At 40.3% G+C, this 27,188-nt stretch overlaps 1 protein-coding gene across 2 annotated transcripts; it reads left to right on the top strand.

The window, feature by feature from the left end:
- On the top strand, positions 1–27,188 carry galr1a (galanin receptor 1a). 2 transcript variants are annotated; one of them, XM_088326500.1, is made up of 3 exons: positions 1–884; positions 3,063–3,128; positions 25,316–27,188. In XM_088326500.1, exons 1-3 carry the CDS (start codon positions 222–224, stop codon positions 25,634–25,636), a joined length of 1,050 nt encoding a protein of 349 aa, XP_088182626.1. In that variant the 5' UTR covers positions 1–221; the 3' UTR covers positions 25,637–27,188. The 2 variants fall into 2 exon arrangements, with proteins under 2 accessions (XP_088182626.1, XP_088182627.1); XM_088326501.1 differs by lacking the exon at positions 3,063–3,128.

Raw genomic sequence — 27,188 nt, 5'->3', positions numbered from 1 at the left:
GTGCGCTTCGCTGGCGTTTGGTGCTCGACTCACATTTTGACGATTCTCCAACATTTTCTGCAACAATCCAATGTCAAAATGCAACTCAAAATGCCCATCTTTGGATTTCTACAACTTAATTAATCTTTACGACTCCTTTTTTTGTCGGATCTCTCGTGACGCACAAAATTGGAGGCGCAGAAACACCTCAAGATCGATTCCTCCGGCAAGTTCTCAATCAAATGATGAATTTCACTGACTCGTTGTGGATCATGGAGGATTTGTGGACTCCGAACGCGACAGAGGAAGACAAACTTTTATTCGTGATCGGCACGGATAACCTGATCACGTTGGTGGTTTTTTGCCTCATTTTCGTACTGGGCGTACTGGGAAACAGTCTGGTGATTACCGTGCTGGCGCAAAGCAAACCTGGAAAACCGCGCAGCACCACCAACATTTTCATCCTTAATTTGAGCATCGCAGACTTGTTCTATCTGCTTTTTTGCGTGCCCTTCCAGTCCACAGTGTACATAATGCCTTCGTGGGTGCTAGGTGCGTTTATTTGTAAATTTATCCATTATTTCTTCACGGTGTCCATGCTGGTGAGCATTTTTACGCTCTCGGCTATGTCCGTGGACCGGTACGTTGCCATCGTGCACTCCAGAAAGAGTTCCGTTATAAGGGTGGCAAAACACGCTTTTATCGGTGTGGTTGTTATTTGGATTCTCTCCTTGGTCATGGCAGCGCCAATTATGCATTATCAGAACATTTTTCACGGGGGAGACAATCTGACGTTTTGCTGGGAAGTGTGGCCGGATCAAAACCAGAAGAAAGTCTATGTGGTTTGCACATTTGTTTTTGGTTATGTTTTGCCCCTGCTGCTCATCTCTTTTTGCTATTCCAAGGTAAGCAAATTCCCGTTTGTCATTTTCCATTTACATACCTGTCAACCTAAGACAATTGTTACCCTTATTAATGATTGCAATTCCCCTTATTATAAACCTTATAAAAATCCTTCAATGACAATACAGCACGTAAGTCACAGTAAGACAGACTCTATAGAATGAAAACAAAGATAATATGTGTAAAACAAGTTTATTTTATTTAAAAAATAAATTCTTGATCTAGACCAGGGGTGTCAAACAGGCGGCCCGCCGAACTAAGGGATTGAGACAATGCTCAGAGAAGCGCAAGAGAAAAATGAGCTGCAGGTGGATATATGTCCTCTTGATGTTCCTAAAGCCAGGTGCCTCTTAGAAAGACGCTTTACTTGTATTTCCTTCTCTCTCTCTCTCTCTCTCTCTCTCTCTCTCTCTCTCTCTCTCTCTCTCTCTCTCTCTCTCTCTCTCTCTCTCTCTCTCTCTCTCTCTCTCTCTCTCTCTCTCTTCCACCCTTTTTCTCTCACTCTCTGTGTCTCTTTTTCTCCTTCTTTGTTCCTCCTTGTCTCTTTCTCTCTCTGTCATTTTACCTTCTTTTGCTCTCTCTTCCCTTTTCCCTTTTCTCTCTCTTTCTCTCTCTTGCTTTCCCCTTCTCTCTTTCTCCCTTTCTCTCTTTCTCTCCTTCTCTTTTCTCTCCTCGGTTTCTCTCTTTGTATTTATCTTTGAATTTCTTTCTTTCTCTTTCTTTCCCCCTCTCTCATTAGTTCTCTTTTTAATCTCTTTTGTTTCTCATCTCTCTCTTTTCTCTCCTTTTTTTCTTTTTTTTTCTCTCTTTTTCTCTCTTTTTTTGTCCTACCCTCTCTCTTTTTCTCTCCCTCTCTTTCTCTCGTTTCTTTCTCTTTCTCTTTATTTCTCTCTAATCTACTAATCCGGCCCCTGAGAGAATGTTTGTCCAATGTGTGGCCCTCGAGTTAAAATGAGCTTGACACCCCTGATCTAGACAGTGTTAGTCAGGTTACTGGGTGAAAAAAAGGAGGGACTTAGTTACAGTTACTTGTTACTTCATTTAAAGAGTAATTGCGTTCCCCTCTGATTACTGACACCAAAAAGTAGAGCGTTACTCTGAAAGTAACTATCTAGTTACAAATTACCGTATTTATTCGCAACGAGGCTGACCCCCTAAATCTGCTTCAAAATAGTAGAAAACACGTACAACCTGTAAAGCAGTGTACCCTTTATATTTCTTGGCTTGTGCAACCTTGAGAGTTTGCAATCCAACACAGCCGAGACACTCCATATCCATTTTGTTTCTATGCTTTAAACCAGTTAAAGATCTTCATTTTTCAGTACTCTCCAAATACTTTCCTTTCTCTCCTGGAATTAAATAATATTACAACTAAAAAGAACAAAATTCTGCACTTTTTTTTTACAGTCCTCACGTTTTCCCCATTGATTTTGTTGTTTCTGTATAAGCCATGCTCCCTACCAACTCGCTGCCGACCCTGCGCTACTGATGACACAACCAAATATATTCATATAAACTGACCCCTGATTTCAGTATTTTATTTATAGTAGTGGATATGGCTTGGATGCTAGTCCGTGCGGTAGAGAGACTATCACAATGTAAGTAGGGAGAAATTAAATGACCTCGTAGTCTGTGCTTGAAACAACACCACCATAACTGTATTTAGTTGTATTAAGTACCTACATATAAACACGCCCACCCTTTTAAAATGTTGAGACAAGCGTTGTGTTGCTGGCGCATTGGGGGTCATATGCTACTTCAAGAGCGAAGAAGGAAATCATTATGATCCGTGATCTGCTTTTAAAAAGTAGCGGAGTAACGCACCATATTTTAACAACAGTAGAGTAAGCTTTATTAATAACGCGTTACAGTACTCGTTACTGAGAAAAGTAATTGTGTTCCAGGATCTGTTAGTATACAGCAAGAACGTTTACAATCTACAATGATGTTGTCATCTGCTGCCAGTAACCTAGACAATCCGGAAATGGGCAAGACAAGATCAGTCTAACAAAAAGAATGAGTTTTTCAAATGTATTGTTAAAGAATTGAACCTACAAAATTGCGGATATACTTTAAAACGATCAAAAAATGTATAAAATACAGGGGAAACATATAAGTTGACAGGTATGCATTTATGATTGTCACCATGGATTTATCTCAATGATGTTACCTGCTTGCAGGTTTTAAAGCATCTGCACAAAAAGCTGAGAAATATGTCCAAAAAGTCTGAGGCATCAAAGAAAAAGGTAATTTCAAAATAACTCCCTACTATAATCAACATTTTAAGGTTGAGAACAAATGAGACTGTCCTGTACAGCATTAGAACATGAAATGCACACACTGATTTTTTGGGGGGGTTGGAATCAAACGTTATTTATGCACATTGTCATGACCAGAACAGAAGTAGGACCCAGATGCGTAACGTTACTCACAAGTTTATTAAAATATAGAGGAAAGGCAGCGCCAGCGATCCGGTGCTTGCTGGACGCGGGAAGCAAGCCGCTCGCGGGATCGGAGCGTGTTCTGAATGCGGAAGTGGATCTTCCGGAGCGGGAGATTTTAGCGTAGTTAGACGTAAAAACAGGTCGTTAGCCGGGACAGGAGATCAGAACGTGGTCGGGGTCAAAAACGGGTCGTTAGCCGGGACGGGATGATCAAAAGTGGTCGGGGTCAAAAAACGGGTCGTAGCAGGAGACAAACGGGGAAATCAGGAACGGACAAGTGGAAAACAGATGACAAAACGGGACCGACGGGAGTCAGAGTCCAAAATGCTTGCCTTGTGAAAACAGAGGATCGCTGACGGACTGACAAAGGGCGAGTGAAAGTACTGAGCTCAAATAGGAGGGGGAACCGGCAGCAGCTGGCGCCAAACAAGCGGCACAGGTGAGTGCAATGAGTACCGTAAATTCCGGACTATAGAGCTCACCTGATTATAAGCCGCACCCATCACATTTCGGGAGGAAAACCATTTTTGTACATACACAAGCCGCACCTGTATTGGCCGCATGCGCCCACATTGAAAAAACGCAATACAAACAAAAAATTAACCCATACCCGATACAGTCCAAAAAACACAGCCGGCAAAATGAATGGAAAATGATCCCGGTATTTAAAATTTAATGCAGACCTGCAGAGTCCAGGTGCCTGTTGAAAGTAATCCACAAACACGTCTCACCTTTACTCCACTTCCCGTCAGCCCGCGTTTGCCCCGCCCCTTCTTTCTCATTTGCTCGTACAAAACATATCAGAATAAGTTTCTAAAATAAATACATTACAAAAATATACAGTTGCAAATACATATTATACACGGTTACACATATTTACAAAGAAAGATGGTACACCGAGAGAGTTTTCAAAGCTTTTAATAATAATATTATAACTTTCATCCTAAGCCGTGCCTGTGAAGGGTAGCAAAACGCTACTAGCAACACGCTCGCAACACAGTAAACAGCTCCGTTAAGAAAACATACCGTACTTGTAACAAGCACGGATAACCGTCCTTATCTTCCTCCTTATACTTGAGGTCATCAAAGTCGTCTTCCCTCAGAGTGGGAAGGAGACTTTGTCATATAGACGTCATCTCACGCTCCCTCATTCGATAACACGCTAGCATCACGCACGCAAAGTAAAGTTAACGTGCGGTAGCTCTGTTTCCTTCTATATCGGACTGCTCGATTGCGTTTAGCATGAAAGTTGCGTAATGTGCCTTTCTCTTTGAAATTTGCATGATGAGGATATGTCTACGCTAAATTAGTTTGTGCACAAACTAAAAAGTTGCAGTCTAAATCTTACCTCTTGTACTCGAGTGCCGCTGGCGGCCGTTAGAAAAATTACATAAATTGGCCGCATCACTGAATAAGCCGCAGGGTTGAAAGTTTGGGAAAAAAGTAGCGTCTTATTGTCCGGAATTTACGGTAATCATGACACACATTGCTAGTGTAAGCATGGCATGATGATTTAATATTACTTTCATGGAACATTACTGTATTTTATGGAGTATATGGCGCACCATCTAAAACAGTATTTTTACAAGATAGATTTTTCATATACAAGGCGCACCGGACTATAAGGCGTATGCATCAAACACCACACTATTATAAAAATAAGATTTCATAGAGCATAATTACTATGAAACTATGGTATTACTAAAATTAATTGAATAAATTCATGAATGGTATATGTGTGTAAAAGCAATTCATGATGCATTTTCTATTTTATGTATCTTATTTTCCAGCCTATAAGACGCATAGGGCCCACTTTTGAATTTGTGAGAAGTTTTGTGTTTTTAGGTGCGCCTGATAATCCAGAAAATCCGATAATTTAATAACGCAGTGGATCATTATTTATTTTAAAGGGACAGTGTTTGTTATTTGACCTAAAACAATCACAAGGAATACTATAAACTACTGAGACTCAAAGTGACCAAACTGCACCATTTTCCTTTTCTTTTTTTTTGCCAAGCTTTTTGTAAAGTTTTTGGGTTTTTCTGGCTACCTGTAGCAGCTAGATGGCGGACAGTTATTTCAGCTACCTTTCAGTCACATATGTCAAAAACACAGCCCCCGGGCCAGATCTGGCTTGTTGGAATTTTTTATCCGGCTCACAGTAAATTTCTTAATATGTATGATTGTAAAGGCCTAGATTTCTGAGCCGGGCAACAACTAATGGCTAAAATGTGGTTAGATGCTTAAATATGAAAGCACACATCTGGAAAAGGGCGCAGTGGTTAGCGCGTGTGTGTTACAGTTCTAAGGTCTTGGGAACCTCCTGTGTGGGTTCAAATCCAGCTACTGGACCTACTGTGCGAAGTTTGTATGTTCTCCCCGTGCTTGCATGGGTTTCCTCAAGGCACTCCGGTTTCCTCCCACATTCCAAAAACATGCATATAAGTTGGATTGGCCGGTCCAAATTGTCCCTAGGTGTGAATGAGCGAGCGAGTTGTCTGTCTCTGTGTGCCCTGCGATTGGCTGGCAACCAGTTCAGGGTGTCCCCTGCCCACTGCCCAAAGATGGCTGGGATGGGCTCCAGCACCACTGCGACCCTACTGAGGATAAGCGGTGCAGCTAATGAGATGGGATGAGATGAAACATCTGGAAAAGGGGAAAAGCAATATTTGGAAGATGACAGAAAAGTTTAACTGAATTGTCTTTATTATGATTGATATCAACTTTGCGAAACACTGTTTGCAACAAGGTTAGAAGCGTCACTCCAGGGTAGTAGAGAAAAATGATAAAAGACTATCAGGATAAATAGGCAAACAATAATTATAATGTAGTGCTCAGAAAATTGGCCTGCGTTATAAAAATAGTGTAATGATAAGAATAGTGCATCGTAACAATAGTGCAATGGAAAGAAGTGCAATAACATTTAGCAGCAACAATTAAAAAGCCCCCAAAAAGGCACAAGTTACATATTTTCACAGTTTTATGCAAAAACTATATATTTTCACAGTTTTATTTAACAACAACAACAAAAAGGGAAAAAAACAAATAAGATGTGTTTTCACATTTTGTGTGTTCCTTTAGGGTTGTGATGGCCTTGGGGAAGAAGCTGTCTTTGAGCGTGTTTGTTCTAGTTTTGTGGGATCTGTAGTGCCTACCAGAGGGCAACCGCTCAAAGAGGTGGTGGCCAGGGTGAGAATTATCATTTAGAATGTTAATGGCTCTGCCACGATATCGAAAGGAGGCAATATCCTCTATACTGTGCAGAGAGCAGCTGATGTGTTGTCAAGGAACTTCGCAATTGTGTTTGTTGAGTGGGTTATTAAACACTCCGAGGTATACAGGGTGAACAGTAGAGGGCTCAGAACACAACCTTGGGGGAAATCGGTGCGCCAGGTTGGAAGAGTCGTGTAGGCTGAGTTTTATAGCCTGTGGGAGAATGGCGAGAAAATCCATAAAACAGCTGCAGATGGAGAAGGAGAGCCCCAGTTGGGAGTGTTTCTTTAACAGGATCTCTGGGACGATGATGTTGAATGCAGCGGTGAAGTCCAGGAAGAGCATTCTGCCATATCTCCTGCGTTTTTCAAAATGGCTCAGCTCAGCAACAAAAGCGGTGTACATCGCATCATCAATTGAGCAGTTTGTCCTGTAGTCAAACTAACGTGGGGAGTGAGGAACCTTTGATGTGCTGGAACACCAACCTCTCAAAGCACGTCATGACAGCAGGAATACGTGTGACCGGCCTGTAGTCATTAAGGCTGACCATTGATGACTTTTTAGGGAAGGGGAAGCTGTTGGAGTTCTTGAGGCAGGGAGGAAGTGTAGATTGTGACAGGGACCGGTAAAAGATGTTGACGAAGACCCAAGCCAGCTGGTCTGCGCAGTTCTTCAGCCCCCTCCATAGTTCTCCATCTGGGCCACCTGCCTTCCTGGAATTTGCAGTTCTAAGCATACGTCTCACTTCATGCTCCTGAAGTAATAGTTTGCAGCTTGTGGCTCCTAATGGCTGTTGTGCGGCTGCTGGCGGCTTGCCAACATCAAAACAAGCAAATACATTTTTAAATCCTCTGCCAGTGAATCATCAGCCTCAACAATCACCAGTTTGTGGCCACTGATGTTTGTGATCATTTCTAGTCCTGGACACATTTGCGGCAAAGTGTTCCTAAATCCTCATCGCATAGGCCACCTTGGTATCCCTAATGCCTTGTCTGACGTGTAGGTGGTGTTACGTTTGTCTGATGAGAGCTCGAAGTTCGCTAATCATCAACGGGTTTTGGTAAGGAAAGACCCTGATTCCTTTGATTTTTGTGACATTTTCCATGCTTGTTTTGATGTAAGATAAAACAGGATCAGTGTTTACCTGCAGGTCATGACTTTCAAAAACCTCCCAGCACGTTTGTTAAAACAGTCCTGCAGTTGAGAGAGAGTGCCCTTAGGCCATGTCAGAATGTTCTTTGTCATTGGCTTTGTCCTTCACCTTAAAGGCTTATACTTTGGACGAATGCAAGAATAGTCGGATCCATCAGCTGAGGGATAGGACCAGCTCTGTGTGTAGCTTTCATATTACCATACACATCGTCCAAAGTTTATTTCCATTAGTTACGCAATCCACATATCGAACAAACTTAGGAGACAGTCTTTAAGCATGCCTAAATCAAGTTGCCGGGGCTGATAAAAGCACTGCCTGGGTGTGCAAGCAGCAAGCAGGAAATGTAGCCCTGTGCTAGTGATAGAATCCAGAGGAAATTAAACAGCTGTCAAGAGGACCACTTTTAATTTCTCCCGGGAGATAGAAGAGGTCTACAAGATACAGCTAGAGCTTCTATATAGGGAGAGCAAAGAAAGTCAACAATCCTCCTGGTATTACACCACTCTTTATACACGCAAACACTTGGTCCCAATCCCTTTTGTTTTGCTCATTGGTACAGTCCCGGCAATGTAACGTGTGATCCACTAGCTGGAATGCAGCATTTGAGTTCGGGGGTGAAACCACGTTTCTGTGATGACAATGACGTTCCCGGACAAACTGTTTTGTGGCGACACGTATCTCCAATTCATCCATTTTGTGGGTGATGGATATGGCGATGGTCAGGAAGATGCTCGGGAGGGGCAGTCTGTGCGGTAGCTTTCTAAGCCCAGCATCCAGGCCTGAATGGCAGCCTCGCTTCTGCTTTCGCTCCTTCCGCTGTCTTTGTTGCTTTCTTGGTGGTTCGGCAACTGGAGATCCCAGGGTCCTCCCAATATCCCCTGTTATTTCGTGGGTGTAGTAATTGTAATCATCAAAAAAGTTCAAATCCAGCCTCAGTCCCAGGTCAACAAATTCCCGACAACTGTAGGCATTAATAGCCAGGCGCGTGTCCATGAGGGAAGGCAAAATAAATAAGAAAAATGTTTTTTTAGGCCAGCATAGGAGACCTTGTAGGCCATAATGGCCCACCACTGTAAAAAATTAATGCTTTTTTCTCAGCCTACGAGTATTTAAAAAAATGCCCGTATATATAATACTTAACACTTTTTTGAATTATTATTTAAATCAGTATAGTAATTTAATGAAAAAAAATAAGATTTCACCGCCAGAGGTGCTAAATAATACATACTGTGCTTATAAATGAATGAATAGCTAGACAACAAATATCAAATCATAATTTGATGAGTCAATATACAGTAGTATTATAGAAAGGAAATTTCATTCGATATCGATTATTCTATTTCTTACCCCAAATCCCAGCCTTGTAGATTTATCTTGGTGTGGACTCTATTTCTCTTTACCCATTTATTACTACATGTCAATCATAGTTATAGCAATCATGTTGAATTGGATTTCTTCTACAATGTGTCATTTTTTAATTGGCATGCTCAATATAGAATAACATGAAATAACATCTGTTCTCTTGGTTACATCATCAGCACAACTGTTCAATGATAAAAACTGAGGAGTGAGCAACAGCTACGTATTTAAGTCAACACATTCAACCACTTGCGATGTATGACTGGAATGCTGACATTTTCCAATTATCACTTCCACACCATCCTGAGAAAATCACAATGTCCCTTGAACCGGTGAGATATTTTTAGCTCAGGCTATGGCTAGGCATGTCCTTGGGAGCAACCTGTTGACTGACATGTTTAGAAGCTGGGTATCAGCGATCCTTAATTGGTGGTCTATAGCTGTTAGAAATACTTCATATATGGTATAGAAATGTTGCTCGAGTGTCAAGCTACATCTCCGTTTAATCGGATTATTTACAAATGTTTTGATAAGCTTGTATGCTGTAGTTGTTACAGTCAGATTTGTCTTGACTTAATAGTAACAGCAGGACGGAGCAAGGTAATTCTCAGCATTGCTGTGAAAGGCTGTTTGCTCAGCAAATTTATGTTAGACGCTCACATCTAGTACTTTCAAAATGTAAATTGAACAGAGAGATTAGGTTTCTGTAGTGGTGTGTGGATGGATCCAAATATCGATATTATCAACACGGGTCGGATCGATACTATTGTCCTGGGATCGATACTGTGGTCCTCAATATGCTTCCGCAAAGCGTAGAAAGAGCAGCCCTTAACTCTCTTATCTTCAACCACTCTCTAAGTCAGGGGTGGGCAACCCGAAATGTTGAAAGAGCCATACTGGATAAAAAAAGCAAAAAAACGAACATTTCTGGAGCCACAAAAAAATAAAAGCCGTATGATGAATGCAACACATCCTCTTGTATCTATACTAGCTATATTAGCCTACTATCAGAATGACTCAGTTGGGTGCATCACATCCTGTGGAGAATGATGTACCATGTGGCTACCCTCTTGTAGGATACCTCCTCAAGTTTAACTTCATTACAGTATTGATGAATTACAATTTTATTGCTTTGATAAAATAAAGGAAATACAATGAAGTGATACAATTTTTATGTCATGCATTCCTAAAGATAAAACAGCAGCCTTTGAAATGCTAAATACAATCAAATTAGAACAATTCAAGCTTAATATCTGTGCAAGTGTTAAACAAGTCAGTGCATGGATAAGACGCAATAGGAAACAAGAGAGAAAGGAAAACAAGCACAGGAAAAATGTACCAAAGTAGGTGAAATGTAATCCTGTGTTTATTCTACAATTTTTTACAAGAGTTGAAAATATTACAAGTTTTTGTCTCCTCCTACTGAAAACATATTAAAAGAAAAATACATTTCCTCCCCAATTTTTTTCAATTTTTTTTTTTTTTTTAGGCGTCAGGGAGAGACTCGGCAGCCCTTAAGAGCCGGATGCGGCTCCTGAGCCGTGGGTTACTGACCCCCGCTTTAAGTGTATGCCTGAGTGTGTATCTGACCGGCTACTTTTTAGCACCTTTGCTTACCTGGCCTGCTGTTGCATCCTGTCTGACAGGCAAAAGAGAACACTAAATCTGTGCCTACACCCCTAACCAGGAGCTAAAAATTAACAACAAACACGAAGCGCAACACGGTGTGGATTTGGTTTTTTATTACAAAAAAGGACAATGCCAGGTGCCCTCTCTATCGTAAAGTGGTCTGCTATAAACTCAAATAAACACATGAAAAAAAGTTTACCCTGCAGAAAGCAATGTGCAGCAACCAAAATGTAAACATGTTGCTGTTCCTGAACAAAAACCTGTAAATCCATTCTCACTATGGCAACAGAGCCAATGAGAGTCAGTTGGCAAAGTATCTGCATTAATGACTTTATTTTCAAAATATTGTGCAGAGGAAGGTTCTATAGATTACATTGCTATACAGTATTTATATTTTCATTGCATTGCTGCTTTTTTTAGTTTGACTCTTGGCTTTTGTTCTGAAACCATTGTAATGAGAATATTTCAATTATGTTCATACTATTAAATTTTTCAGTTATTTAATATTAAAATGAAACATTTTGATGCCTAAAAATGTTGTGCTTTGTATATTGTAATTATAAACTAACTCAAGGGGGAAGGGTTGAGTTATTCAATGAACATTGAATTTCCAGGCAAAAGGTATCGGTATCGACTCTGTATCGCTTGATAGTACTATGTATTTACTTGGATCGATACCAAAAATCTTAATATTGCCCACACTTACTTCACTCTTCTTTATGTCCATATGACTATGACTCAAACGCTATCAAGTTTTTGTTGCTTATAGTGTTTTAGGTCAGTAATGTGATGTGTCATGATCATTGAATAAATAAACCCCTCCGCCAAGAGTTATAATTACGATAAAGCACAACTATCTTATGCGCACAGTTTTTTTAAGGTTTTCTATTTAAGTATATAAAAATTATAAATACAAATACAATAATAATTCCGATTCCAGCTGTTTCAGAACAAAATTCAAGAGTCAAACCACAAAAAAGCAATGTAACAAAAATACCAAAACTGTAAAACAATGTTAACAAGACAACGCAAATATTTTGCTCAATATTTTGAAAATAATACCAGTAATGCAAAGAAAGTTTAAATTGTATCTCATCCCAAGGATGGTATTATGCTCCCTGGAAGAAGCACTTTTGGTTCTGTTGCCATCGTATCAACAGATTAACAAGTTTTTGTTCAAGAACATATATAGAACATATTCACATTTGTGGTTAAAGCTTTGTCGCTCCCTGTAGGGTGAACTTCATATGTATTCATGTAAATTTGTGGTGTTGCCACTGCAGCGGATCACATTGAAAGTCTGCATCACGCTGAGTTTCCTGTTTGCTGATGTCATTTTTAGCTTCTGGTAGGGGTGCAGAGTCTAGGTCTGGCAGCTTGGTCACTGTCCCGTCGCTCCCCTCTCTGGCTTTTAGGCACAATACTGCAGGCCAGCCTGTGGCCAGGTGGCTAAAATTGTGCCTGTCAGTCACCTACTCAGGCATAGACTCAGAGTGCAGCAGAGGGGACCGGAAGAGAAAGATGGGTGTGTGCTACCAGCGTAGAGAAGATTTGAGGACATTGGTAGAAGATCAAAATAGTGATCCAAGCACAATATGATGAAGTACCTTCTTAGTCTCAATAATATTGATATATTGAATTGATCCACCCACCCCTACCTGACACAGGCATTAAGCAAATGGCAAGCTACCTATACTCTTGGGGTAAGCACGAGAGGCTGGTGGAGCTAAGACATTGGGTAAGAATAAGACACACGGTGACATGATATAACTTAAGACAGGCGCAGAGACACATGGCCTGTGTTTATAAATCCTATTTTTAGCTCGTGCAGAGTGTGTCAGGATATATACTTTGCAGTCTCAAATGTCACAAAGCACATGAAGTCCAACTTGGGAGAATTTCATTGAAACCACATGCTGAAAGAAGTTTCATATCCAATTTGAATGGAATTGTCTTTATTGCCATTGATTACATAGTAAACAGTGTTTGGAACAAGATTACACTTGGCATTCCAGGATAAACATATAGAAAAGACTTAAAGGAGAAAAATAAGATAAATAAATGTCTGGATAAATAGTCCAATTTTTTTTAAAAAGTAGTGCTTGGAGACTTGCCCAAGTTGTAGTAATTGAAAAAAATGGCAATAATATTTAGCAGGAACGAAAATTCCCATCTAGCAAGATACACATTTTTCACAGTTTTGTGCGATTGTATAGTGTGGACTGACTCTTAGCCTGTTAGTCCTCGTTTTAAGGGACTATTAGCCCCTACTATAAGAGCAACAGTTCAAAGAGGTGTTTGTGTTGAGAAGAGTCCTTTATATTATGGCTCTGCTGTCGTCGTCGTCGTTGAGTCACTCAAGGCGCCTAAAGTAATCCATAGTAGCGCCAGTGGCTCTGCTGTAGTAACGTCGACAATGTCTTCAAACTGTGCAGTGAGCAGCCAATGAATTTCTGGGCTTTGTCAATGAATCTGGAGTTTGCGCTGTCTGCTGTCATGCTCCCAGCATACCACACAGCGAGAATGCTCTCCACTGTGACTTTGTAGAAGGACACCAGCAGCTTCCATTCTAATTTGTTCTTTCTGGGCACTCCAAGGAAGTGAAGTCTTTGCTGGGCCTTCCCCACCAAACCCATGGTGTTGGCAGTCTAGGAGAGATCGTAAGGAGTTTGAAGGAGAGAACTCTCTCTACTCACTCTTTATTTATGATGAGTGGATCTGCGTCTGTGCTTGCCCTTCCGAAAATCGAGTATGACTTGTTTGGATTTCATTGTGTTCATTATTAGTTCATTTTTCAAACAACGCATTGTAGGTGTCTCCACCTCCTTCCTGCATGCCGCCTTATCATCATCAGAGACGAGTCCGATCAAGGGGGTGTCGTCAGTGAACTTCACAATTGTGGTTTTGGGATGGGTTTGGAAACAGTTCGTTTTTTTTGAGGTGTACAGTGTGAATAACAGGGTGCTCAGCCAACCTCTTTGGTTAGGGCTGCTCATCTCCAGTCTTAACCATAACTACCACAAATCGGATTTGACCGCTAGCTGATGTCATTCTATGCAAGGCAATACTTGAAAATGCATGACCGTAAGCGCTGTCCCTACAGCCAAAGGCTATGTTTATGTGCATCGATAAATTGAGATCAGAATTTGTAGATAACCCATGAAAAAAACCCAGAAGAACAAGAAGGTGAACATGCGCAGCAATGCAGACAAGGAGTCGGACTTATCAAATCGGTACATGTGAAGGAGTAATCCTAATATGAATGGACTAGCCAAACTGGCTTCTTTTAACCATTCGCAATCTGAATCAGAGGATATTTGGATTTCTGTGTGCATTTACATGGCCTTAAATAATTCAAGTATCTGCAATATTCGTATGATTAGTCAATTATTCATTGAATGTAAATACAGAGAGTCTCATCGGTTTGCTGCCCCGATTATTTTCAGAAGCTACGACAGTCAAACATGGCTGCTATCTTGGGTTCCTCATATTTTTGTCAACTCATCCCTTTTGAGGTTGTTTAAAATGATCAGAGGAGAACCTGTTGCTTTGGGCACTCTAGAATACTAAACAAGCCATTCACACATACCAATACAAGATACACAATATCGAATATGATAGCGCTGACTGAGCAAAAAGCCTTACCAGGGACCACTACCATCATCTATTTTAAGAACACCATTTACACTCTGTTATACAGACCTCAAATACGAAACTGAGTGGGAAGAGCCAGTAAATATGTGCTATAACCATTTCTGGTATCAAGAAGGCCTCACTAGTGGCGCGCATTTGGTTGACTACTTAAAAACATGGCATATATATAACAACAGGCACAAAAATACACAATTTATTCTTTGGGTAAGATCCATTAATCTACACTGTTTGGATATTCGAACAACATCCAGGTGAAAATGCCATTACAGTACATTCAAATGGTCAGCGAATGAGTAGCGAACATGGCCACAGCATACTCAAAAGGGTTAAACCTGATAAATGACATGGAGGTCACAGTATGGCTGTTTGAACAGATGGATCAGTCGAACAGACACTGATCTTACCACAGCAGACCAGTAGAATAAAACAGACAAAACCAAGTCTTGATTACTATAGACCTATCCTTAGAAACACTTCCAGAAAGGCTCGCGATCAACACACCTATCGTCAGCCAAGTCATTTAACTACAACGCACTCTCAATCAAGCACCCGGCACTCCCTTCCTTACTATATCACAATAAGCAATCAACCGAACTGTGTTGCTGCAAGAACCTGGCAGAGGTAGCTTCATACTTTCGTTGCCAGTAGGCAACACAGCCATCTGCAGCACACTGTTGCAGGCGAAACAATAATGGTAGCAACCCTCCTCGAGCGAGGACTCTTGAATCAAGAAAGCAACAGCCGTGGCAGGATCCCCTCAGCTCTGTTCTTACAAACCAGATTTTTTTTTACATCTATTATAATTATCATTTAAATCTAAATGCTGCTAATACAACGACCTGCATGAAAAGTTGTACACTTGATGTACCGTATTTCTTTATGTTAACACACACCTCTATTTTTCATTAAAATTTATAAATTGTTTTACTTTTTCTCCATTTAAAATTTGTTTCGGAATCGAATCCAGATCATGGTGGCGAGCACACCAAATCCTAACCACTGGACAGCTAGTAATGAGCATGACACATGAAAAGGTATCAGATTTCATCCCATCATGTCACTATTTTTACGGTAACAGTGACGAATGGCGTCGTAAAAATAGGAAAAGAAAATGTGTGCTAATGAGAGAAAGTCTAATGCTTTTTTTTATGTCACCTGCATCATTAATGGTGGTCTACTGGTTAGGATTTTGGTGCCCTAGCTTTCCCAACCTGGATTCAATTCCCGTTTCATCTGTAGTTGTGGTCAGCGATATTTTCGACTGAAAATCTGTGCAGAAAATCCCCGTGTATAACGTGCGCCAAAACTTTTAGTTATTTTTTGGGTAAAAAAATGCGCGTCTTACACAAATAAATAAAGTAATCTGATGTCATGATGACTGATTAGTATCACCTGTGCCCGCTTGTTTGGCGCCAACCGCTGCGGGCTACCTGATTGGTTCCTCGTCCTTTTTTAAGCTCAGTCCTCTAGACCTCTCACTCGCCTGTTGTCAGTCCATCAGCGAACTTCTGTTTCTACAAGGCAAGCAAATTGACTCTGACTCCTGTCAGTCCCGCTTTTTGCACCTGTTTTTCTACCTGTCCGTTCCCGATTTCCCCGTTTGTCTCGAGCCAATACCTGTTTTTGACCCCGAACACGTTTGCTCTCACGTCCCGGCTTACGACCCGTTTTTGATCCCGACCATGTTTTTGCTCTCCTGTGCCGGCTATAGACCTGTGAGCGGCTTGCCTCCCGCGTTCAGCGAGCACCGGATCGCGGGCGCTGCCTTTCCTCTTTCTCTCAATAAACTTGTGGTTAACGTTACGCATCTGGGTCCTAACTCTGTTTTGGTTGTGACATCTGAAAAATATATGCATGAAAAAAAAATCCTACAAACGAATCAAAGCATCATGTTACTCAAACACAAATCTGCCTCCCCAATGGCTAGAAAAACATTAATTCAAGCAATATTTTATTCATAAAGCAGATGTTTGTATTGTTTCCACATTTAGTGATAACATTTGTCTTCATGTTTCATTTTCTTCTCTTTTATTTGTTGTTTTAAAAAGCTCTTGGGAACAACATAATGACACCACGCACTTGCTGGTTGTTAATGTAAAAATGTATATTACTATTTGTAATATGAATTGAAATATTCTCAGGAGAAAACAATCAGTCTTTTGCCCATAATTAAAAGGGGGAATATGGCGGCCAATGAACAAAATCCACTCCATAGTGTTGGTGCAGCGTCTTCATTTGATGAATGAAGTTCTTGCACACATCTGTGCTTTCTACCTCTGCAAGGGGTTGGTAAAGCTTTGAAAATTTTATGAGGCTGCTTAAACAAAGCATTGATTTTAACTTCCTCAAACTGTGGGTGTTCGAGTGTTGCGGTTCGAAAAGAATATTGGGACGATATTGACTCAAACCAGAAACCTCCTATTTTGCTTAATCAGTCTTAGGGTGCTTATTTCAAATGAAGAAACACACAATCGGATAAATAATTTCTGGAAAACCAAAATACATAAAGTATCGTATAAATTTACACTTTTTAGAATACTCGTATGTTGAGAAATTCGTTGTTATTTTACCTAACATGATTGTCTGCCATCTTGTTGCTATAGGTACCCAAAAAATCAAAAAACCTTGTGAAAAGACTGGGCAAAAAATGAGAAGAAACACGGTCTGGTTTGGTCACAGAAGATGGCATAGGATGCCAGCTCGTTATTTTGACTATTATCCATTGTTGTCAGGACCAGAACGGAGACAGGACCCACTTGCGTTAGGTTTCTCACACGTTTTGTTAGAAGAAAGGGAAAGGGTTGCGCCCACGATCCGGGGATTGCTGGACGCGGGAGCAGGTCGCTTCGAACGCAGAAGTGGATCTTCCGTGGCGAGCGATGGCGGGGTCGGGAACAAAAAAAACGGGTCAGTAGCCAGGACAGGAGAGCAAAAATGTGGTCGGGGTCGGAAGTGAGTCTTAAGCCAGGAAAGGAGAGTAGACGTGGTTGAGCACAAAGGAGGTCGAAAGCCGGGACGGTATAGTAGACGTGGTCAGGATCAAAAACGGGTCGAAGCCGGGGGACAGACGGGAGCAAAAACAGGTGGGAGTCAGGGTCGGAAAAGGCTTGCCTAGTGTAAACTGAGGTTTGCAGACGGACTGACAAAAGGAGACAGATAGGAATGGGTATAAATAGGAACAGGGAGCCAAATCAGTGTCCGAGGCAGTTGGCGCCTAACGAGCGGGCACAGGTGATTCCCATCGGTAATCATGACAATTGTTTACCCCCATTGTAACTCTGGGCCAATCATGTTGCTGTTCTTTGAATTCCACACCTGCTTTTATAACCTAGGAGATTTCATGAAAAGAAGCGCTCAGGGAAGCGGCCTTTAGAACAGTTTAGAATTTCTTATCTGAGGTCTGGGCTCACTCCCCTGGTTTCCTTGCAAGTTTATAATCAATTGATCTTTTTCTTTCCTTATTTTGAATGTCTACTAAACTTTAAACATATCAACTAGATTTGATTGTATTTCAATTTTGTCCGTTTTTAATATGGCAGACATGGGAAGGGAATTGCATGTCAATGTCAGACGTATGCTCTGCGGGCCAGATTGTGCCTGTTGGATGAGTTAATCCGACCTGCCATACATCTCTGAGTATGTCCCAAAAAAAGCACGTCTCAAGTTTGTCATTTTGACTATAAATGCGCATTGTCGTTTTTGGTTATTGACTATTGTGAATGCTTCATATCATCTTAACTATCGGCAAATCATGTTGCGGTTCTTTGATGCTCACACCCTTTATGGAGGATCTGCTTATATAACCTAGGTGATTTATTAAAAAGAAAGAGCTCTGTTTAGAATTTCTTATCCCTGGTTTGGGCTCACTTTCCTGGTCTCATTGCAAGTTCAAAATCCATTGATGTCTTTATTCCTTATTTTGAGTGTCTACTAAACTTTAAACGTATCAACTATTTTTTATCGTATTTCAATTGGTAAGTTTTTTTCTCTTTTTAATATTGCACACATGGTTACGTGATTGCATAGGACAGACAATGTCAGACATACGTTCTGCGGGCTGGATTGTGCCTGTCGGATGTGTTAATCTGAACCGCCGTAAATTTCTTTCGTTTGGTATTTCGACTATTGTTGCCCAGTGTCGTTTTTGTTTTGACTGTTACGCACTGTTAACATTATTGTCACTGTTGGCCAATCATGTTTCTGTTCTTTGATATCCATACCCCGTTAGGGAAGATCTTCTTTTGTAACCTAGGAGAATTAAGAAAAAGAAAGGGGCCTTTAGAACAGGTTGGAATTTCTTATTAGAGGTTCGGCCTCCCCTGTTCTACTTGCCAGTTTTCTCCCCCTATTTTGAGTGTCGACTAAACTTAGCAGTCATTGCATAACATGATTTGTTGTTTCATTTCAGAGCCCTTTGGGATGAGATTTGGCCGGTAAAAACCTTTTTGGAAAATAAAACTTTTGCAAGTGTACTTCATCTTGAACCCCATCGAAACAGCTAGTTCTGGATTAAAACTAGTTGTGGCTAGTTCAGATGAGAAGAGATGTTACAGTATATGTAATATGCATATGCAATGTAGATCGTTGAAACGGCTGCTTCTTATTTTCAAATAAATGACAAATTGCAGCTGCCTGACTAACATTCTTATAGTTATAGTTTATACCTCATCTCATCTCATCAGCTGCACCGCTTATCCTTCAGTAGGGTCGCGGGGGTGCTGGAGCCCATCCCAGCAAACATCGGGCAGGGGACACCCTGAACTGGTTGCCAGCCAATCGCAGGGCTAGTTTATACCTTTTAGGTTATATTTAAACACGTCCTTTTAAAATGCCCAACTCCAAATACAGTACATTCATTTTTTTTCAACGTATTTCTAGCATTTTTTAAACATTTCTTCATATAGTAATTGGGAGTTGGCTGGACAGAACACAGGTAACCTTTCTTTTTTACACCTTTGACATTTCCTTTCTAAGATCACATTTCTGAACTTTAAAAAAAGGTTTTTTTTCTGATGGTGCCATCCCAATTAAGGGATATATAGTTTTGTCTTTTTTCGAAAAAGCATAATTAAAAGTGCCAAAATGGATGCCTCTCTAAAAACACAAAGTAGTGTTTTGCTCTAATCACGCGTCGTTTAGAATGCCAGCACATATTTGTGCTCCAAACAGCGATGACTCCGATCTCGTGAAAACGGCTACAGCCGTGTACAGGTTAAGGCTGCAGTCAATGCTGCCGACAAAAAAAACTTGAATAGACTTCGTCAACCATTAATTCTATTGTGGACTATTTTTGCCACACACATTTCTCCAAAAACGAGGCATCTCTACATGAATATAGTCTCTGCTGAAAGTCACCTATGTGCAATAGCGTCCCTGGATGTACCATAACTTACAGAAATGGCGGCGTCAAAATCAAGTACGTAGTTATGGAGCATTTCAGCCTGGATACGGCAAATATAAAGAATACTTGAAACGTTTGCAAAGCAGACATTGAGTATCAGGGCGGTAGCTCAGTGACACACGAACGCTTGCCATAGAGATCAGGTCGGACAGTTGAACGAAACGGAGTCCGGCTCGTCTTGGTAAAATTAAAGTAACAGTCATGCCAAAATGGTTTTTACTTTTATATGCGTATACTGTAATTCGCTATGAAATAGACTTTGCCTGGAAAAACATATTTGAAATTACATGCAGGCAGTCCAAAAAACAAACGTCAGTTGTTTAAAATGTTACAAAAAAAGGCAAACGTCAGTTGTTGAACTAGTTTGTTTAAACGGTCGTAAATCATTTGTCACAGATTTTGCAGTTGGCCACTGAATGTACTTCACAAAATCGACACAATATTTTATTTACATACTGTTGTACTGTTGCAAATGAGCCTTTTCTTGGTTTACAGGGTTTACTTGATTTAATTAATATGTTTTTGCCTTCCTTTAAAAATGGACAGAGGTACATACATGGATAAATGTTTCCACTGACCAAGCACTGTGCCTGATTGTTTTTTGGCCTTTTTATTTAATGATCCGCCGTTGAGGTAAGCTCTTAGGCCAGACCTGGGCACTCCGGTCCTGGAGGGCCGCATGTTCTGCATGATTTTTGAGGTTTCTCTGATCCAATACAGGTGATTCCAATCACCAGTATCGTTAACGAGCACTTGCTAGCTTGCTAACGAGGTTATAATTTGTATCACCTGAGTTAAAGAAGAGCAAACTTCAAAATCTGGCAGAACGTGCGGCCCTCCAGGACCGGAGTGCCCAGGTCTGTCTTAGGCCAAAGCCCAGCATGTCAATCATGATGTCGAGTTCATCCCGGGTGGGCTCCTCTCTGACCTTCTTTAAATTATGCACCCGTAATTTGTTCTGTTTTTATTTTTCTCTGTGGATGATTAGCGCAATGCAGCATGCGCTTTCGTCGGTGTGTGCGCTCACCTTTACTGTCGGACATGGAGAAGCAGGCGTTCAGCGGGGCGACGGACCCATATCACCCTTTCTCCACCTGAGTACTCACAAAAAAAAATTGATAATTCGGGTTTTCTTTGGGCTCGGTCCCTCATATTAAGATAATTGGTCGGGCAAGTTTGGGCTTTTACTGCATACCCTTGGGCTGGGTCTGGTCGGGCTGGATATTTTATCCCCGATCTTACCTCTATTTTTCAGTATGTTTAATAAAAGATGTGCCTTTCATTCAATCCTGCCCCTTTTGCCAATTTCTTTAACCCAATGTCACCCACGACTCTAAAACTTTGCCAGCTAGGCTAGACCACTGATCTGCTTAATAAAAAGAGGCCGCATAAAGCATATTCTGCTGTTTCACATTCCTCCACTCTTCCCACAAGAACTCTGTTTTAGTTCTGTTTGCAAACTTGCTTTGCTTAGTTATGTTAAACCTCTTATGAGCTTGAGTTCTTGCTCTTATTGTTTGTTTGGATATCTCTCCAGAGCCTTACCAGTGCTTTTTTGGTATTAGATAAAAATAGCAACGATGTTTATTTGTAAAAGTTGTCAAAGAAAACGGTTTCAAACATGTCAACCTGGAGGACTTGGCAGTAAAGGATCACTTTCCAATTCCAAGAAATTGCATTGCCTAGAGCAGGAGTCTCAAACTCAATTTACCTAGGGGCCGCCAAAGCTAGGGTCTGATTCAGAGTGACCAAGCGGCACCTTCTCTCCCTTTTATTTAAATTTTGGGTACCTGTTGCAGCAAGATGGCGTACAATTATGTCAGCGCCCTGTAGGTTAGCCTTATGTTATGTAAAAAAAAAAAAAAAAGATCAAAAATCCATGCACTCTCGTAAAAACGTGCTAATCAATTAAAAATTGCATAAACAACTCTAAATCTATGGTTACAACACACTTCTATTCTATAGCTTATGAATGACAATATCTAGGTATTATTTGTTATTGCAACATCCGTTGCTCCAAGGTCATCCTGGAAGGGGGATTACCTGATGTGCGGTCCCTTCTCAAGGTTTCTTCATTTTCCTCATCTTGAGGTTTTTGAGTTTACCTCGCCCTTATGTAGGTTTTAGATTGGGGATGGTGTAATAATAGTCTGTGGTTTGCAATAATCTGTAGTCTGTGCAGCCCTTAGAGACTCCTTGTGATGAAGGGCTATACAAATAAACATGACTTGACTTGACATGATTGTCCGCCATCTTACCGCTGAGGGTACCCCCAAGAAACAATAACCTTGGTTTGTACGTGTGCTTGAAATTCTTAAAAATGCTTGAATTTCAATGTTGTGTTTTCAAGGAGTGAAAAGCCCTTGAATTTTGGGTGAAGTGCTCTTTAATGTTTAAAATTGTTGTCATGTCTCTCAACAAGTATGCTTGAAAACCATTGCCTATATGGGAGAAAGATTTTTCTCAAAAACAAATGTATTCCCGATTGACCTAAAATGCACACAAAAGATAAAAAATTATGCAAAAATCACTGATTTATTTGTGGCAAAATATATAATTCACATTGGAGTTATCCTTTTACTGGTACTAGATAATTGGAAAATTGGCTTTGAAAGTCCCTAAAAAGTGCTTTAATTTTGTCATTAGAAAGGTGTCTTGCGTAAAGAAAATTAGAAGAAAATGGTGCGGTTTGCTCACTTTGAGTCTCGGTAGTTTTCAATCTTAGTTTTTCTTTGTAGCTCTTGTTTTGACTTGCTCTAAAAATACAGCAATACATCTATAGTGTCAAATATAACACAGTGTCGATTCAAATTAACGGTAATATCTGCCCTAAAAAAAATGTAGTCCGACTGGACCGTGGGTATAAAACCCGAAACAGCCCAAAGCCAACGGATTACCGTAAATTCCAAACTACAAAGCGCATCTGATTATAAGCTGCACCCACTATTTTTGGAATGATTTGCCACTTTTGTACTTACACAAGCCGCACCCAAGTATAAGCCGCGTGCACCTGCTGTACAGCTTGCGACACATTCACAAGTTTAACCCAAGCCAGGCTGTGAGTTTCACAGTTGTAACACAAATTCTGAAATACAGTGACATCACAAATGGAAAATGATGCCCGTAATTAACGTATGATGCAGACTTGAACATTTCGGGTCCCGTTGAAAGTAATTCAAGGAAACAAAATGTATATTTCCAAAGTTAAGGGTGGGAAAAAATATATATCCACTATTGTCCGCTGTGACAACAGACAGATCTACCGGTAACTCAGCTCTACCACATTTCCCATCAGCCCGCGTTTGCTCCGCCCCTTATTTTTGATTCGTTCGTAGAACACATAACAGAATAAATCTCTAAAATAAATACCTTACAAAAATATCCAGTTGCAAATACATATTATACATGGTTACACATATTTACGAAGAAAGACGGTACACCGAGAGAGTTTTCAAAGCTTTAATGATAACAATATAACTTTCATCCCAAACCGTGCCTTTGATAGGTACCAACACGCTAGTAGGATCACGCTCGCACTGTATCAAACATACCTGAGAAGAAAAAGCATCCCGTAAATGTGAATTTAACGGTAGATCGTTTACAACTTCCCTCTGATAACTATCGCCATCAAAGGCATATACCTCAGTATCGGAACGTACCTTAACTTTACAGAAAATATATGCTAAAACCTAAAGACTGCAGTCTTTCTTGGCGCACATATTCTACTGGTCCTAATCTTACCTTTTATACTCCAGCGCCGCTGGTGGCCGTTAGAAAATTTCCATAAATTAGCCGCTTCACTGAATAAGCCGCAGGGCTGAACATTTGGGAAAAAAGTAGCGGCTTATAGTCCGGAATTTACGGTAACTTGATTTGATAAGTGAGCCCGAAATAAACCCAAAGCTTTAATTTGCCGCCAAAAGAAAAGCGAAGCTTTACTCCGGCGGTGCGCACTTCAGCGCCAAACTGTGCGTTTCGGTCCCTTAAATCAAGTGTGCACTGCAAGTGCAGCGCCTTAATGAACAGTTTGGCGCTGAAGTGCGCATCTTGGCGATGTGCAGCATACAAAAGTGAACAAAATGGCACTGAAAGGAAAATCAAATTCTGCAGATTACAAGCTGCAAATAGTAAAATATTTAGCCAAAAGGCAAAAAGAAAGTTTGAAAAGCTTTTAAGCTATTGGCAAGAAGCAGACATGACATCTGATGTGAGGGAGGTAGAAGGAGGAAGCCACGTGTCTTTTACCCCAACACAGAGGATGAAAAATTCTTTGGATTTAGTGATTTTGAAATAACTGATAAACTGAATTTGGCAAGCATTTCTTCATCTAAATAATTACTTGAGTAAAAGTAAGTGCAATGTTTGTTGACCCTCCAAGAAAAGGAAAAAAAAAGTAATAAAATAACTGCGAAAGAAGCCCAACTTTGTGACTGACATTTTCAGCCCTTAACCATGCCTGAATTCCAGGTTCGGGTCGGGCCCCGGTCCAAGATCTTACCTCTAATTCAAAGCGAACACATTTTCGGACAGATTCACTACAATCTTGCCCTGCAAAATAAATTCTGACAGAAATTGACGCAAAGTTAAAAAAAACTTTTTATTTTAAGATTATTCATTTTGTTTCTCAGAAACAATTTGAAAAATCATTAAGATTAATTATCCTATGGACCAACGTGAATATAATTTTAAGATTTTAAGAAATTGTTTCTACCAAGATCAGGAAAAAATACCCAAAATGAGCTTAACAATGTAATATCTGATAAATGAGTTTTTTTTCAACCTTTTTTGAGCCAATGCACAATTTTTTTTTTCATTCAGAAATCCCTAATAGGTATTTGAAAAATAATTCCTGGCACTAGTTTCATGTTTTTATTTAAAAAAAATCTTATTTCTGGTGACTGTGGCTCAGGAGGTAAGACAGGTTACTCATTTCATTATTTAAGAAGATATATTATTATTATTATATATTATTATTGATTATTTTAGCAGATATATTGGATTTTACTATATCTGGGTTTCCCGTTTTCAAGCCCAATTACAAGCACTTTCTGAGGACTTCCAAAGCCGTTTTACAATCTCTCTAGTACCATTAAAAGATGAAAGTTGGGTTTGATACATGTATTTTCAGTGTCACACATATATATGCGAATGTTAATCCTACGTTTGCATTTTTCAAGACATGCTTTTTAGAGCACAGGTGAATCGTAAAAAGTATAAGTATATTAGTTGCAGGAAGTTGTTTCCATGAAAAAGCCAGCAAAGAGCAGACTTGAAACATGGCAACAATTTCAGGCACTTACAAGTACTTCACAAAAAATGTAAGCAATTTTTAATCTTTTGTCTTTTGTTTTATATATAACAAGAAAATTATAAATGATATCGGCAACATTATGTGAAAGCTGATAGGCAATTTGTATTGATGGACAAAATATAGTTAACATCTCATGATTCAGATGTTTTTTTTAGGTTAGCAGAGAAGGCCTTGCAGGCCCTCGCGGCCCACCTCTGGTACCTTAGTTGTGCAGGGCAAACCAATAAACAAAATTTGATGTTCTTGTATTTGCATGTGTTGGTTCTCAGACGGCTCAGACGGTGCTGGTGGTGGTGGTTGTCTTCTGCCTCTCGTGGCTCCCCCATCACGTCGTTCACCTGTGGGTGGAGTTCGGGCATTTCCCTCTCAATCAGGCTTCCTTTTTGCTGCGGATCGCCGCACACTGCCTGGCCTACAGCAACTCCTCCGTCAACCCCGTCATCTACGCCTTCCTGTCGGAAAACTTCCGCAAGGCTTACAAGCAGGTCTTCAAGTGCCAGATCGGACCCGAAGACGTTCCCTTCAACGAGATCAAAGAGATCCGCAGCAAGGCCGACGCGCCGCCTTCCACAAACTGCACCAGCGTCTGATTTTTAATTCTAGGACACGCTAGCAAGCCGTGATTGGAAAAATTAGGTCGATGATGCCACGGCTGATCCGAGTACGTGCTGGGAGTTTGAAATTATTTGCACAAACTATTGAATGCTTTCAAATGACATTTTGTATTGTATGATCGTTCCCATTTTGAACAATGATACAAAGGCTAAGGAAACCTTTCAAACATTCTTTGTACATGAAGAACTGTTCAATGGTTTTTAAAGGTTAAAGGGACATTGCGTATTATTAAGCACCTCCATCCATTATTTGCACCGATTATCTTTAGTAGGGTCGTGGGGGGGATGGAGCCAATCCTAGCTATATTCGGGCAGGGGCCAGGGGACATCCTTTACTGGTTTCCAGCCAGGCGCAGGGCACACAATTCACTCGCTTATTCACATCTAGGGACAATTTGGACTGGCTAATTAACCTGACACGCATGTTTTTGGAATGTGGAAGGAAACCAGAGTTCCTGGAGGAAACCCACACAAGCACGGGGATAACATGCAAACTCCGCACAGGAAGGCTGGTAGCTGGATTTGAACCCATGACCTCAGAACTGTGCCGCGGACATGCTAACTACGCTGCTGCCACCTCTTAATATTAAATAGAAAACTAATATTTATTACCATACAGACTAACCAGTATGGAGACTCTCTCTCTCTCTCTCTCTCTCTCTCTCTCTCTGTGGACTGGATTATAATGCACATGGAATTAAAATAACAGGATTTAGGGCTGCACAGAAGATAAATTAATAAAATTAAATAACAATCTTTTCATAGTTCATAACTTATTATTATGACATCTGGTTTCACCACTAATATTAAGTTTTGCAACAAAGAATTAGCATGTTATCCACAAAGAGGGCACTCGAAGACCACTCTGTGTTTCCCAAAGGCAGAACAGTTACCGTATGCAGTATAATTTTACAACAATTCAAACAAGAGTACATCATTTTATACAAAATGTTACCGTAAACAAAAACCTTCAGTCAAGTAATCTCAATACTTTTTATACTTAGGGACAATATTGTCCAAATCGACGACAAACAAGGATTTGCAATGAACGTTGACTTGCTGTCATAGTTCTGCTCTTATCTTGTTTCCTATTAGTAACAAACAATTAACAAGTTATCCAGAAGAGGGACACCTATAGGTGTCTTAACGGCAGAGCAGTTACCGTAAGCAGTATTTATTTATTTTTTTATTTTAGCTTTGCTTTTCCAATTTTAGCCATCGTATTTTCCGGTATATAAGGCGCACCAGGTTGTAAGCCTCGCTTTAAAATTTCTGGGCAATTTGGGTTATTTTAGGTGTGACTTACAGTGCAGAAAATATGGTATTTAATGAAAAAAAAAAGAGATTTAACTAATAGCAACTCTTGTTGAGCAATACTTGATCAATCAATGACCGTTACTGGCCCAAATCTTTGTGTTTTACCATTAGATCACCAGGTGATCAAAATTCGTTTGAAAAGGCATGAAATGATTATCTAATTATCACACTATTTTTACTCAAGGTGCCAGAAACACGGGTTTGCAACGTT

This window comes from Urocampus carinirostris, chromosome 2 (assembly GCF_059441175.1).
Source record: "Urocampus carinirostris isolate Australia breed hairy pipefish chromosome 2, RoL_Ucar_1.0, whole genome shotgun sequence".
NCBI classification, from domain to species: domain Eukaryota; kingdom Metazoa; phylum Chordata; class Actinopteri; order Syngnathiformes; family Syngnathidae; genus Urocampus; species Urocampus carinirostris.
The sequence above is the reverse complement of the archived record's forward strand: the minus strand, read 5'-3'. Positions and strand labels throughout refer to the sequence as shown.